General features: G+C 41.3%; 1 protein-coding gene across 4 annotated transcripts in view; it reads left to right on the top strand.

Annotated features, from left to right (window-relative positions):
• Positions 1-15,119, top strand: part of Dmxl2 (Dmx-like 2) — a 143,158-nt gene that overhangs the window by 75,317 nt on the left and 52,722 nt on the right. For all 4 annotated transcript variants that reach the window (NM_001427385.1, NM_001427384.1, XM_087561963.1 and 1 more), the window contains 4 exon segments: positions 4,547-4,636; positions 6,312-6,435; positions 11,328-11,447; positions 12,986-13,213. In NM_001427385.1, the coding sequence (NP_001414314.1) occupies positions 4,547-4,636; positions 6,312-6,435; positions 11,328-11,447; positions 12,986-13,213 (562 nt within the window).

The raw sequence follows: 15,119 nt of genomic DNA, 5'->3' as shown, positions 1-15,119 counted from the left end.
CAAAGGACGAAGGGTCTCCCTGGGAAGGGGAAATAAAATAGATTTCTCTGGTGAACTGGAGGCCGGAGGGGTTGGGAACAAGGAGGAATCTGGTGGGTGTTGGGGGAGAGGAAGAAAATACTGGGAGAAAGAACTGGAATTGGGGGACATTTCAGGGTAAGGTAGAAACCTAGTGCAATGGAACCTACAAGAGTCCTGCAGAGGAGAGGAAGGAAAGTTAGGAGGAACCACAGGGATCAGGGACACCACAGGAACATGGCCCACAGAATGAACTGATGGGACTCATGGGAGCTTGCAGAGATCATGGAACCCAGAGGGGTCTGACCTAGGTCCTCTGCATATATGTTATGGCTGAATTGCTTGGTGTTCTTGAGGGATTTCTAAAAGTGGGAGCAGGACTTTGGGGCTGTCTCTGTCTCTTTTGCCTGCTTTTGGGATCCTTCTTCTACTTGGTTGTCTCAACCAACCTTGAAGTAATGGTATGTGCCTGCTCTTAGTATAGCTTGTTATGCCATGTGTGGTTGGTGTCCCGGGGAGGCCTATTCTTTTCTGAGGGGGAGTGGATCTGGGAGCCAGGGTAGGTGTTGGGGAGAGACTTGGTGGAGGGGAGGGAGGGAAAATTGTAGTTGAAGTGACAGGACAAAACAAACAGGGGGGTGGGGAGCACAAGAAACACATATAGATGCAGGTACCCACACATTCACATACAGAAGTCCTGTAAGAACAGACCTGGAAACAATCTATACACTCTGTGCACACTCTGTAGTTGTGGGTCTCTATTTGTTTTCATCTACTGCAAGAGGAAGCTTCTCTAATGATGGCTGAGCAAGATACAGATCTTTGAGTATAGTAGACTATCATTTAAAATCATTTTATTTCTGCATTCCTTTAGCAGAACGGTGATATTTAGTTTTTTTGTAGGACCCTGAGCTATCATAGTTTCAGTTTCTTGGTCACCCGAGCAGTGTCGGGTAGGTTCCATCTCATGGAGTGAGCCTTAAGTGCAGTCAGATGTTGGCTGGTCCCACAAGCTTAGTGCTACTATTGAAGCAGTGCATCTGGCATGCAAATTACCACTGTAGATTGAATAATCTGTTCCCATGTTGGTGTTTATTTCTCCTTTGGTAGCATGCAGTGTCCTTTCCAGTACCATGAATACTAGTCATAGGGGTGAAGGCTCTAGGTAGCCATCAGGTTGATTTCTCCACAGTGATGACTTGTGCAGGTGCTGTTTTCAGCAGTAGGGCCTTACGTCAGTCTGTGGAGAACAACAGCAGACCTTACCACAGTGTCATTGGAAGTAGGAGTAAATGGAATGCAGTGTTTTGTTTGCATTTCTGAAACTGATTCACAATATTTTAGTATTGTACTCATTTTTTCCTTTTAGAAAAGGTTTATTCATTTTTATTTTATGCATATGTGTTTTGCTTCCATGAATATATGTATGTGCCTGGTGTCCCTGGAGACCAGAAGAGTGTAGGATCCTCTGGAACCGGAATTACAGAGTTGTGAGCATCCATGTGGGATGTTGGGAACTGAACCCAGATCCTCTGCAAGAGCAGCAGTGTCATCCTACAGAAGTTTCCGTCTGGTCAATAGATATGAATGTTTACTGATTACAAGCAAATAAGTTGATTTTTGAAAACATTATGAATGTATTTCCATCCATTAAAGCCAGGAAAATAAAACTAGCATTAATTTTATTTTGTGTGTATGTAAACTTAATCTTTTTATAATATATTTTAACTAATTTTCTTAAAAAAACAGGATTGCATTTATAAAGTTTTTAATTTTGCTTTCAGGATTATTAAGCCATTTGATCCTATATTTAAATTTTTATATTTTATTTATTTTAGATTTTTTGAATGAATTTTCATTTTTAAGAGACACCACAAATTTATATCATTTATCTTGATTTTTTGATGCCTTTGAAGTTCTGTGCCTCACTACATCAGCCTCGTTTTGCACTGCCCTGCACTGTAATATAAGCTTGTTAGTCAGAATCAAAGTGATTTCTACTGCCCAGTGAATTCCTTGGCTGTAGGTTGAGTGGGATGCTGTACTGGCAAATTCCTTAGTTATACTGTTGATAGAGTTGTAAGGAGGGAAGACAAACGCTTAGCTGGAATTTGTATTTGTTCTTGTTAGAGTCTTGGTTATATGTTGGAAGTACCTGAGGAACTTACAGAATCACTCATGAGCAGATCAGTCTCTGTGCACAGGACCTAAGCATCAGTAATTGAGGAAGAATCAATGTACAGCCAAGACTGAAAATTATCAACCACAGAAATACTAGACACACGTGCATGTGTGTGTGTGTGTGTGTGTGTGTGTGTGTGTGTGCATTGCTAAAAATGTAACCCAGAGCCTTGTGCTCACTTGATAAGCACTGTACTGTTGAGATACACCTCAGCCTATGACTGGAACTCACTCTGTAGCCCACGTTGCTCTTGAACTCCTGATCCTCCTACCTCTACATTCTGAGTGCTGGAATTAGAGGTTTACTTCACTCTGACCTGTGTCTTAGGGTTCCTATTGCTGTGACCAAAAGCAACTTGGGAAAGCAAGCATTCATTTCATGTTACAGGTCTTAGGTCCTATTTCATTACTGAGTGAAATCAGGACAGGGACTCAGACAGGACCCTGGAGGCAGTAAGTGAAGCACAGCCATGGAGTGGCGCTGCCTCCTGGCCCATGCCTGACGGCTTGTTTATCCTGCCTTCTTGTATAATTCAGGACCACCTGCTTAGGTGGGGCACTGCCCCCATAGGGCTAGGCCCTCTCACATCTACCAAGAAAATATCCAAGTGGGAGAGAAAACATTGTAGTCAATAAAAAATAAATTTTTATAGAAAAAAAAAAAGAATGGAAGAGGATGGGAAGACTAACAATATGGAAAGTGGGGGGTGGGGTTCAGCCATGGAGAGAACTGGTATGTAGGCTGAGAAACTGCAAAGTGAGCCGTCAAGAGATGCTTGGGCAACAAGGGATCATTTGCACCTTTCCCTGAATTGGGCTTCTGCAAGCAAGAAGGTCACCAGCAGCTCTGCTGGAGTCACAAATGGAAGTGTGACCAGGTCTCTCACCCTTCAATGTCCACTCAAAACACCACAGGCCGATTCCCAAATACAAACTGAGCATACACCAGCAGTGTTTCCATCAGTTCCCAAAGGACTGCTTCATGATGTTGAAAAATGACCTATCTAAACTAGATTGTTAAAGATTGTCTGCAAGGACAAAAGAGATCATGTAGATTGTCTGCAAGGACAAAAGAGATCGTATTGGCTTTTTAAAATACATATAGTAATCATATAAAACTTTTTAAGACTTGCAAAAATAAAAATCCTACAGATTTGTCTTTCCAAATAATACTAGCTTGTGTCAAGCTGAGAAAATTTTAACCAGGACACCCCGCTTATAGCAGCCATACTTCTTAAACTTCTATATACACACGAATCTGGAGATATTGTTAAAATGCTCATGCTCAGCACACTTCCGAAAAGTACTGTCTTGTTGCTGTGGTTCTGTTGATGCACTAGCAGTCTCCTTTTTTGTGCTAGAGAAATCCTGGCATTTTAGCCTCACAAGTTGTCACAGCTGAGCCCAGGTTTCAATGGATAAAATTAGCAGAATATCAAACCACTTGTTGGTGTTAGAGCTAATACTTTAAAACTGACTCTGGAGTGAATGTGCTCATATCAATAAATTCAGCCCTACTTAATCACCAGTCTTATCTCTCATGGCTTATTAACACCAGAGTACACCCCAGTGCACGTTCTCTTGAATCCTCCTGATACAAATCAGAGCAGTTTTACACATCCAACATGGATACTCTTTCTCCTAGAGTTGTTCTTTAGCTAAGCTTGGATCTAAACTTCGTTATGGTGGGGTTGTTAGGGCAGAGAAAGACACTGCAGATTACTGCTGAGAGATTCACTTATTGACAGGTTTTTATTTAAAAGTGATGACTTCATGTTGAGGGTTGGGAGGAGAGACCCCTTCCAGTATGAAGTTTGGGGAGTTTTAAGAGATCCAGATGTTAGCATCATGTTTTGTTTTTTTTTCCCCCGGAACTGAGGACCGAACCCAGGACCTTGCGCTTGCTAGGCAAGCGCTCTACCACTGAGCTAAATCCCCAACCCCTATCATGTTTTAATTCATACATTCATACATACATACATACAGCCCTTCTTGTCACTCAAGATCTCTGTGTATCATTTGGATGGAGTTGTACTTTCCGGTGGCTCTAAACATCCATATGCCACACACAGGCATTGGGTTAGACCCTTATCCACATTTGTCCTGGTGAAGACATTGTAATAGTTAAGTGCTTTGAAGTTACTATATTTATGTTAATATTGTCAGTTTTTCTAAATTTGTAACTTTAAAACAGAAACAAGAACGGAAATTCAATGTGTTTCTTTGAATATATGAATTGCTATTGTCAGTGATTATACTGGTAAGCTATCGTGTCTCTGATGCTATCATATTGACAGTAGAGTGGCAATTTTGTTGGTCATTAACATTTTGCATTTGTTGTTTACAGAAACTTATTGGAGAAGTGTTTAACATTGTGAGCCAACAGTCCACTGCTCGACCAGGATGCATTATTGAACTCGATGCAATAACCGACCAAGTAAACACGTGCTTTCCAGTTGTGACGTTATGTGTTGTGTTTGACTCTCTTCATTCTAGAATGCTCTCTATGTACTTTTCTAGTTTTACTGTAATCATTTGATAAAACACCCAGTGTCCAGTGACTCCCAAAGTGTGTGTGAGGACATCTACTAATGACTTAGGAGTTACTGCCCTCCAACTGACTTGGATCTGCGTCATTATTTCTTATTTAAAGGAAGTTTGAAACTGTAATCTCAGTGTCTATGTATGTGCACACCCCAGTTGTGGTTTCTCCTCCATGTTAGCTTTGTTTGGGCATCAGAGTGGGTATTTTTATGAGATCCATTAAGATGCAGATGAATGTAGTCTCAGCATATACTCTTACTTTGTATTCACAGTCCTTTGTGTAGACAGGCTTCCTCCCTACCTCCTACCTGCATTTCTCCCCAAGGAGTGGAAAAGTCCACTTATCTCTGTACTGATTATTTCTTTAAGGTCACGTTCGTGGACTGGGAGAGAAATCACAGCCATTTATACAAAAAAGATTACTTTGAGGAAGTAACCATATATTTAAAACAAAGTAAAATTAGGAATCAGACAAGTATAGAGTTACTCATAATCTTCTATGGCACTTGTATTCTTGAAGGATATAAAGTATTTCTACTTACATGGAGAAATTACCACATCAGCTTTTGGTAGCAGAAATGGGGCTGCCAGACTCAAGTTACTAATGATGCCTCTAAGGAAAGGGGAACTTTACTGTCCTCAAGTTGCACTAATGTGCTTTAAATTCAAAGCAACACTAGTCGCTTCCTTTTTTCTACTCCGGACAGATCTAGAGTGTGGATTCCCCACATTGGTTGGTCTCTTTACCATGGATATTGGTGTGGCCCACTCTCTCTTAGTGCTCTTTTTCTTTACATTTATATCACGTTGGTTTCCTGTCTGCTTCTGATTTTCTGTAGCACAAGGGTGGTAAAGTCCTACCCCTGATAAATGGTGGGTTTATGAATCTCGAGAATTTAAAGCTCGGTGTAAGTTTGTTCCCAGTATGCTTTCTTATCTCTCTCCCCATCTCCTTTCTCCCTGCCTTCCTCATTTTCTTGTCTCTCTATCAGTATTTCTGACAATTCCCTTTTCCCTAGTTGAATCCTCTTTTTCTCCCTCTCTCCTTCTCTGTCCTTTTGTTTGTGTTGGAGACAGCAGCTTTGTGGCCGGCTGGACCTCACCACTGCCCCAACCTTCTGAGGCCTGGGGATGTAGGCTTTTGTGCCACGACTGTGTTCTTGGAGTTCTTTGCTCACGATGGCCTGTCTTCAGTTTTTCTCTTTCCCTTGGGAAGATGGCCTATTTTATAAAGAGATTTTATATTTTTATATCTGACAAACAAATGTTCCAAACTTTGATACAGTTTTTATGGCTTTATGTAATATTATAGCCCCTTTATTTCATTCCATGTAAGGAGACTAATTTCCTTGAAAATTTTTTTTTTTTTAGTGATTATGTATTCTTTTTTTTTTTTTTTTTTGGTTCTTTTTTTCGGAGCTGGGGACCAAACCCAGGGCCTTGCGCTTCCTAGGCAAGTGCTCTATCACTGAGCTAAATCCCCAACCCCTTCCTTGAATTTTTAAGATTGCACTCCGTTCATTCAGTGTCCAGCTAATCAAAGCTGCTTTCACTTATCTTGTTTATAGTGTGGCTCAAATACACAGCTACTGCACGTGTTTCAAGAAGACTTCATTATTGGATACAAACCACACAAAGAAGATATGGAGAAAAAGGAAAAGGAAACAGAAATATTTTTCCAGCCATCACAAGGTCTGTCTTTGAGGGAGGTAGGGCATGTTCATTAGCTGATGATGGAGTTTGTTGACTTGTTATCATTCCAGACAATAGAATTTCATCTGGGAGAACAGTAAGTGAGCTCCCTTAATCTTAAAACGCTCCAAGCTTTCAGCAGGTGTGGGTGTTCCAGGGCAGTCACTCAAGCTTTGGGCACTTAGTCACCTGTCAAAGCTGCTTGTTTGTGCTGGAGAGATGGCATGGCTGTTAAGAGCTTCTGCTTCTCTCCAACAAGACCCAGGCTTTGGTGCCAGGGCCCTTTTTTTGGAAAGAAAATAGGTTTTCTATAAGATCTTCCAAAACAAAGAATAAAATGTTTAGTTTCAACTTCAGAATTTAGCACCAAGTATCTCTTTAAGAAATTATGATTTTGAATTTATAAAAGTCATGCTGTGTTACAATGAAAAACCATGTTCTTTTCTAAGAATTTGTTCTCTATAATGAGTACCACTTTAGTTTGCAAATGGTTTCCAAATACTTGTTCCCCTTTGATATATTTCTTATGTCTCTGTCAAATTAAGCCATTTTTTTCCTTAATGCTTCGGAAGTTTCTCTTCTGTAAAGTTTCTCTTTGGTTTTCCTCCCAATTTTATATCCATTTTTTAAAAAAATTTATTCACTTTACATCCTGATCACTGACCCCCTCCCCCAGCTCTTTTCCCCTCCCCTTCTTCTCTGAGAGGGTAGAGGCCCTGGCCTGGGTATCCCCCACCCTGGCACATGAAGTCTCTGCAGGGCTAGGCACATCCTTTTCCACTGAGGCAGCCCGGCTAGAAGAACATTTCCCATGTACAGGCAACAGCACTGGGACAGCCCCTACTCCAGTTGTTCAGGACCCACATGAAGACCAAGCTGCTCGTTTGCTACATATGTGCAGGGGACCTAGGTTCAGCCCATGGATGCTTTTTGGGTTGGTTGGTCAGTCTGTGAGAGCTCCAGGTGCATCAGTTAGTTGACTATGTTGTCTTCCTGTGCAATTCCTTTCCCCTCCAGGTCCCTCAATCCTTCCCCAAACTCTTCCATAAGAATCCCCAAGCTCCATTCAATGTTTGGTTGTGGGTTTCTGCATCTGTTTCAGTTAGCTGCTGGGTGGAGCCTCTCAGAGGACAGCCATGCTAGGCTCCTCTCTGCAAGCATAACAGAGTATTAGTAATAGTGTCGGGGATTGGTGCTTGCCCACAGGATGGGTCTCAAGTTGGCTGATTATTGGTTGGTGATTCCCTCGGTCTCTGCTCCATCTGCCATCCCTGCATGTCTTATAGACAGAATAAATTTTGGGTTTTGTGGGTGGGTTGGTGTCCCTTTTGCTCCAATGTGTAGATGTGCCACATTTTCTTTATCCATTCTTCAGTTGAGGGACATCTAGGTTGTTTCCAGTTTCTGGCTATTATGACTAAAGCTGCTATGAGCATAGTTGAGTAAGTGTCCCTGTGGTATAGTGGGGCATCTTTTGGGTATATGCCCAGGAGTGGTATAGCCGGGCCTTGAAGTAGAACTATTCCCAATTATCTGAGAAACCACCAAATTGATTTCCAAAGTGGTTGTACCAGTTTTCACTCCCACTAGCAGTGGAGGAATGTTTCCCTTGCTCCATATCCTTGCTTCAACATTTCTTCTTGAATGGTGCTTCTCAGCTGTTCGAGATTCCTCTGCCGAGAATTCTCTGTTTAGTTCTGCACCTAATTTTTAAATTGGGTTATTTGATTTCTTGGTGTCTAACTTCTTGAATTCTTTATATATTTTGGATATTAGCCCTCTGTCAGATGTAGGGATAGTGAAGATCCTTTTCTAATCTATAGGCTGCCATTTTGTCCTATTGTCATTGTCCTTTGCCTTACCAACCAATCAGCAGCCCAGCAACAGCCACCCGCCCTGCCTCTGGGTCCTAACATTTATAAATGGTACCCAGAATTTAAAATGTCATAGTTGCAGAAACTATCTTCAGCTAGCAACACCATGTTCTTGCTAGAGCATGAGGCAAATCATAGTCAGCTGTTGAGATCGGTCCAAAGCAGCCCCAAATTCCCATACCTGGGATCAAAATGGAAACATATTTCCATGATATTTCTTTGTTTTTTCAAAGAAATCAGAACTCCAAAATTGTCACTACACTGCTCTTCTTGGATAGCAGGTTTCTTAGTCAAGCCTTTTGTTAATGCGATGAAACACATGACCACAAGCAATTTGAGCAGGAAATGGTTTATTTGGCTTACAGTTTCACATTACAATTCATGACCAGAGGAAGTCAGGACAGGAACTCACACAGGGCAGGAATGTAGTGGCAGAGGCTGATGCAGAGGCCATGGAGGGTGCTGCCTAATGACTTGCTCATGACAGCTCACTCAGCTTGCTTTCTTCCAGAACCCAGAGCCACCAGCCCAGGGATGGAACCACCCACAATGGCCTGGACCCTTTCCTGTTAGTCACTAATTGAGAAAATGCCCTTGCTGGATCTTATAGAGTCAGTTTTTCTTTTTTTAAAAATCATCTTATTCATCTACATTTCAAATGATATTCCCCTTCCTGGTTACCTCTCTACCACCCCCTATCCCCTCCCCCTCCCCCTCCCTTTGCCTCTATAAGAATGCTCCTCCACCCATTCACCCACTCCCACCTCATCCCCTACACTGGGGCATCAAGCCTCCCTCCCCTCCCACTGATGCCAGATAAGGGCATCCTCTGCTACATATGTATCTGGAGTCCTGGTTCCCTCCATGTGTACTCATTGGTTGGTGGTTTAGTCCCTGGGAGCTCTGGGTGGTCCAGTTAGTTGAATTGTTCTTCCTATGGGGTTACAGTCCCCTTCTCATCCTTCAGTCCTTCCTCTAGCTCTTCCACTGGGGTCCCTGGACTCAGTCCCATGGTTGGCTATGATTTTCTGCATCTGTATTAGTCAGGTGCTGGTAGAACCTCTCAGGGAACAGCCATAGTAGGCTCCTGTCAGCAAGTGCTTCTTGGCAACAGCAATAGTGTGTGGGGTTGGTGAGTGCAGACGGGATGGATCCTTAGGTGGGGTGGTCTCTGGATGGCCTTTCCTTTGGTCTCTGCTCCATTTTTTGTCCCTGTCTTTCCTTTGATCAGGATCATTTCTGGGTTTAAAATTTTGAGATGGGTGGGTAGCCCCATCCCTCGGCTGGGGGCCATGCCTGTCTACTGGAGGCGATGGAGACAGGTTTTCAGCTGAGGCTCCTTGTTCTCTGACTCCTCCCCAGCACAGCCGGCAGGGCTCTCCATCCCCGAGCCGTCTCTACAGTCCCTTACCTGCGTTTCCAAAAGAGACAAGCTGCTTACATCCTCAAGCTAGTGAAATAAAAAACCCCAGAATCATATAATAAGTAGTTTATGTGTTATCTGCCTAAAATACTGGTATTTTTGTGTTTTGAATCGATTTGACTCCATAGCCAAACTAAGTCCACATATTTTTATGTGCATGTGTACACTGGGGACTAAACTCAGGTACTCAGACATGCCAAGCACTTTCCAACTGAGCCAGCTCCCCATGCCCAAGCTTTCACTGTAAAAGACAGTTTGCACTGTTCAGTAGAGATCTCATTTTCCTTTGTAAAGACTACAGTTTAACAGGTGTAATAGGAGTAACGTGCTCAAAATGAGATGCCTACAAACTTCTCTGTGCATTTACTACTGCCTCCCTCTCAGTCACATTTATAAAAATGGTAGTTCATGTTAGGAAAGCAGTACTTAATATTTGTGGTGTGTATGTGTGTACCGTGGTGTGCCGTGCTGTGATGCTCAGAGGACGACACAGGTTCCAGGCTTGGCAGCTCCTCTACTCCGCATCCATCCCACTGACCGTCATGCTTGATTTTCAGCACCTGGTTGCTGGCCTGTCTTTGGGCTCCTTTTGTGTCAGCCTTTATGTGTTTTAAAATTTTTAATGTATTTATTATTATTATTATTGTTGTTGTTGTTGTTGTTGTTGTTGTTGTTGTTGTTGTTATTATTGTTAGTTTTTTAAGACAGGCTTTCTCTGTGCACTCTGGCTGTCCTGGAACTCTCTCTATTCACTAGTTTGGCCTTGACCTCAGAGATCCACCTGTCTCTGCTTCTGAGTGCTGGGATTAGAGGCATGTGCCACCAGCTGGCACATTATTATTGTTATTACTGTTACTTGTTTATGTGTGAGAGCATGGTGTGAGTGTGTAGGTGTGCATGTGAAAGAAGACAGTTTTGTGGGGTTAGCTCCTTCCTTCCACCTTTTCATGGGCCCGTTCTGGGAATTGAACTCGGGAAGCCAGGCTTGTGTGTGGCAAGCTCCTTTGCACATTGAACCAATTCACTGCCCTCTTTGTGTACATGGGACAGAGCACAGTTAGTTTTAATAGTTCTGTACTTTTGACCCAAAACATATGTTAAAAATAATTCTTAAAATGAAATCTTACTATATTTTTGATGTACCTCAGTAGTCCAGTACCATAGAAGAGAGATTTTGGCTTGTGGTTTTTGGCCCATGGTTGAAAGTCTATATCTATCTGATGATAATGAGTTCTAGGAGCAGCTAAGCATGTCACTAGGGAGAGAGGGAACAGACCTCCTCTTTCTCTTTTAGAGAGCTGCCACTATCCAACCATTGTGACTCCACCATGGTTCCTTATCTAATCCTACTGCCTTCCAGGGCTCCAGCTCTAAGTACAATCGGATTGTGCTTGTACCGTCTTAATACCTTAATACAGTGGGAATTAAGTCAACTAGAATTTTAGAAAGGACAAAGCATATTTAATACCACATTTTGCCTTCTTTCCAACTTCTGTGCATATTAAGAGATTTTTTTTCTTTCTTTAACCATTGAAAATTCCTTTATAATCCTATAGAAAAAACAATTTAATTATTCTTTTCCCTTTGAACAATAGGATATCGCCCACCACCATTTTCAGAAAAATTCTTTTTAGTAGTCATTGAGAAGGATGGCAATAATAATTCTATTCTTCATATGTGGCACCTTCATCTTCAATCTGTGCAAGCGTGTTTAGGTAAGTAATTATATTGCTATGTTATACAGAGATGATGTGAAATAAAGACATTTTAATAGAAAATGCTTTAGATTGGTTGGTTCTTTAAGATGAAGAAATAAACTATAAATTGAGTTGATAAATGAAAATATGATGATGAAGATGATGACGTAGCCCATGCTGTTACAGGAGCCCAGCCCAAGATCCTCAGTCTCCTGAGTGCTAGGTTTGGAAGATAAATGTGACCAGGCTGAGTTTCTGAAACAGACTGACCCTAAAAATAGACCAGTCTGTGGGCACATTAGATATACTGGAGATAAAAAAAAGGTTGACTGGGTTATTTTAGTTAACAGTTATGGAGCACCTGCTGTCTGTTTGTGGAAACCATGTTTTTAAGTCAGTCAGTCCTGGTGGTAAGAGTCTGTGGTATTTATATATGTAGTCTCTCCTTGCTCTCGGAAACACTGCTTCAGCCTAGCATTGTGAGCAACAGTTGTTTGGCCAAATGAGATTAAACACCTGAAGGTTCCTTGAGAATACAGTAGTGTGGGTGATAAACTGTTTCACACATGCTTTACCATACACATTCACATTAATTATGAAGCAAAGAAAGGGAATTTAGGGGGGTGAGGCGTTAGTGCATTACATATTTGGCACACAAGGACTTTATCAGTGAGCTACACTCACCCCCCCCCCCACCAGTTTTCTTTTGTTCTTTCCTTTTTGATACACAATCTCATTATATAGCCTAAGTTGTCCAGGAACTCACTTTGTAGGCTATATTGAGTTTATTTTAATTTTTAAATTGTGATTTTTGATTGTTAAGTAAAGAACCGCAGGAATAGCCATACCATGCTGAATCCACTGTTGCTGGACAATAAGATATTTTACATACATTTTATTTTTAATTTACATATTAGGTATTTTTATGGATTACAGTGTGTGACTTGACTTGTTAATATGCAGTGTGATGTGTAACCTTTGATTTAGTGTAACTGGTTTATTCTCTTAGACGTCTGTCACTTAGTTATCAAGGTGAATCTACTTTAAAGTAGTTAACACAAAGTTCTAAGAGCTGTTGAAAGATTCTGTTATTTTTGGTATTAATTTTGCTATTAACCAGTTTTATGAATATTACATAAGTGTCCTTACCTACTAAGCAATCTTACTAGCCCACTAGGCTGTTTATTAAAGGTACAGGTTACTAAGATCTGTCCCAAGTTGATGTAACCAGTGTCTCTGGGATTAGACACAGGATTTCGTACGTTAATGTGTTTCTTAGGCCTTTACTGTGTTTAAGGCTTAGGAATGCTGTACTGTGAAGTTAAGGTTTAGATCTCATAGGTCGTGGTTCTCCCCTGACATGTCCCTGTGAAGAAGTAGGGCACAGTAAGAAGGAACCAAACAGTCAAAAAGTATATATTTCTCAAGGTAAGCAAGGAGTCTAAAAATGATCTTTTAACAAGTAGGAATACTTATAAGAAGTTGCATTTCTTAGAGAGTAATACCTCATCTTGTATGAATAGTGGAGATAATACATCTCAAATTTATTCACAAAGCCAAAGCTGCAGAGGGCATCTCATCCGACAGTCTGCTTTCAGTCCCGGGACAGAAAAACATGGAGTCTTCTTCAGAAACCTCCTCTAGTGTGAGCTCCATGCCGCATTCCTCATCAATTGCTAATCTTCAGACTGCTAGCAAACTTATTCTGAGCTCCAGACTGGTGTATAGCCAGCCCCTGGATCTGCCGGAAGCTGTTGAAGTAATAAGAGCAACACCTTCAGCAGGTAACGTGTTGTTGAGACTGACAGTGGTGCCTCAGAGTGTTGTCTCCCAGTGTGTGTGCTGCAGTGACATTAAGGAAGTTACTGCTTGTAGTGATCCACCCATTTACACATAGCTTTCTTTTCTCCCCAATAGTTTATTTTTTTATTCACTTTACATCCCCTCTTTCTTCTCCTCCATGTCTCACCCTTACAAATCTCTCCCCCATGACCCTCTCCCTTCGGGGACATCTAGTCCCCATCTCTCTCACTGAGGCCCAACACAGGCAGTCCAGGCAGAGGAGAGGATCCAGTGGCAGGGAACAGAGGCCAAGGGAGCCCCTGCTTCGCATCTTAGGAAGACCAGGCTGCACATTTGCTACAAATGGAAACATGTTTCTGTTAATAATAATTTTATGATAAATTCCAATGGCTGGTTCTCTACCAACCATGTGCACAATGAGAAGGAACCAAACTGTTTCAAAGTATATTTTTTTTAAGGTAACCAAGAAGGAGTCTGACAATTATCTCCTAAGAAGTGGAAGTACTTCTAAGACACTGCACTTACTTCCTGTCTTCTCATTATGTAGCTCATGCTAGCCTTGAACTCTTGGCAGTTCTCCTGTCTTGACCTCCTGGATATTGGGATTACATTTTCCTTCAAAAGCATCTGTCAAACCTTGTTCACACATAAAGGTAAAACATGGTTAGCACAGAGTGAAACCTTAAATTAAAATATTTTACGTTTGTAAATTTATTTTATTGGGATGGGGCATACTACAACATACATCTAGAGGTCCCATACTGGCAGGAGTCAACCGGTAGGTTCAGAGGTCACACTGGAGTCATCAGGCTTAGGGGCAAGCACCTTAATCTACTAAGCCTTCTAGCTGTAAATACAGCAACTGAATGAACTTCAGTGATTTGCATACAAATGCATTTCTTGTCTGAAGTTTTGCTATGATAGTATTCCAAAATGTAGACAAGATACCTCATATTAGAATATGTATTTCTGGTTGTTGAAATAGCTCTACTGATAGAGGCAGTCTCTGTAGGTTCAATGACCTGAGTGCAAGCTGGGGTCCTAGAGAGAGGCAGGAAGCCTCCACATGCATACCATGTCACGTGCACCTGCCCTCACACACTATAAATAGTTTTTAAATTAAAGATATGTCATCTACCTACTTATTATTGTTCAGTCTGTCTGCCTGTCCATCCATCCATCCATGCAGTTTTCAGAACTGGATGTTTCTGGCCATAATGCTGCATTGACTTTAGTAAGGTAGATGAGGTAATTTGAAGGATCTGAAATGCTTGCCACCTGAGTAATTCTAATTGGAGAGTTCCTAGGATAGTGATATTGACAAGTCACAGTGGAGGTTCAATTTTCCTTTGCTTTATAGTGGGTGCCATTGAGTACAGTTGAAAGATTATCCTGAGAAGATTTTTATTATAGGCTTTTGTGTTTGATGCAGATCCAAACAATTCATTTGGATTTTGTTTGTTTTTTGACAGTGAAATTGTTTTTTGTTTGTTTGTTTGTTTGTTTTTTGAGGGAGTCTAATTTTGTAGCTGAAGCTGGTCTGGAACTCATTAATGTATGAGGTAGGAATGTCTGGAACTTTTAATCCTGCCTCTGCCTCCCAGTTACTGGTTTTCCAGGCATATTTTCCAAATACAGAAGGTTTTTAGTTTTTCAAAATATTTGGAGGTTAGTTAGCTGACTGGGTGGTTAAGAACATTTTCTATTCTTCCAGAACAGTACCCACATCAGGCAGCTTCTAACCACTTGTAACTAATAGCTCTGGGAGTGTCTGTCTCTCTCTTCTGGCCTCCAAGATCACCTGTACTCACGTGCACATACACATAGTTAATATTTAAAAATATTTGAAAGTTTGGAATATACTCATTTGTTTATTAAAACTTAGAA

The sequence above is a fragment of the Rattus norvegicus genome, chromosome 8, assembly GCF_021556685.1.
Source record: "Rattus norvegicus strain SHRSP/BbbUtx chromosome 8, alternate assembly SHRSP_T2T, whole genome shotgun sequence".
NCBI classification, from domain to species: domain Eukaryota; kingdom Metazoa; phylum Chordata; class Mammalia; order Rodentia; family Muridae; genus Rattus; species Rattus norvegicus.
Note: the sequence above shows the minus strand (reverse complement) of the source record. Positions and strands in the feature narration are given on the sequence as shown.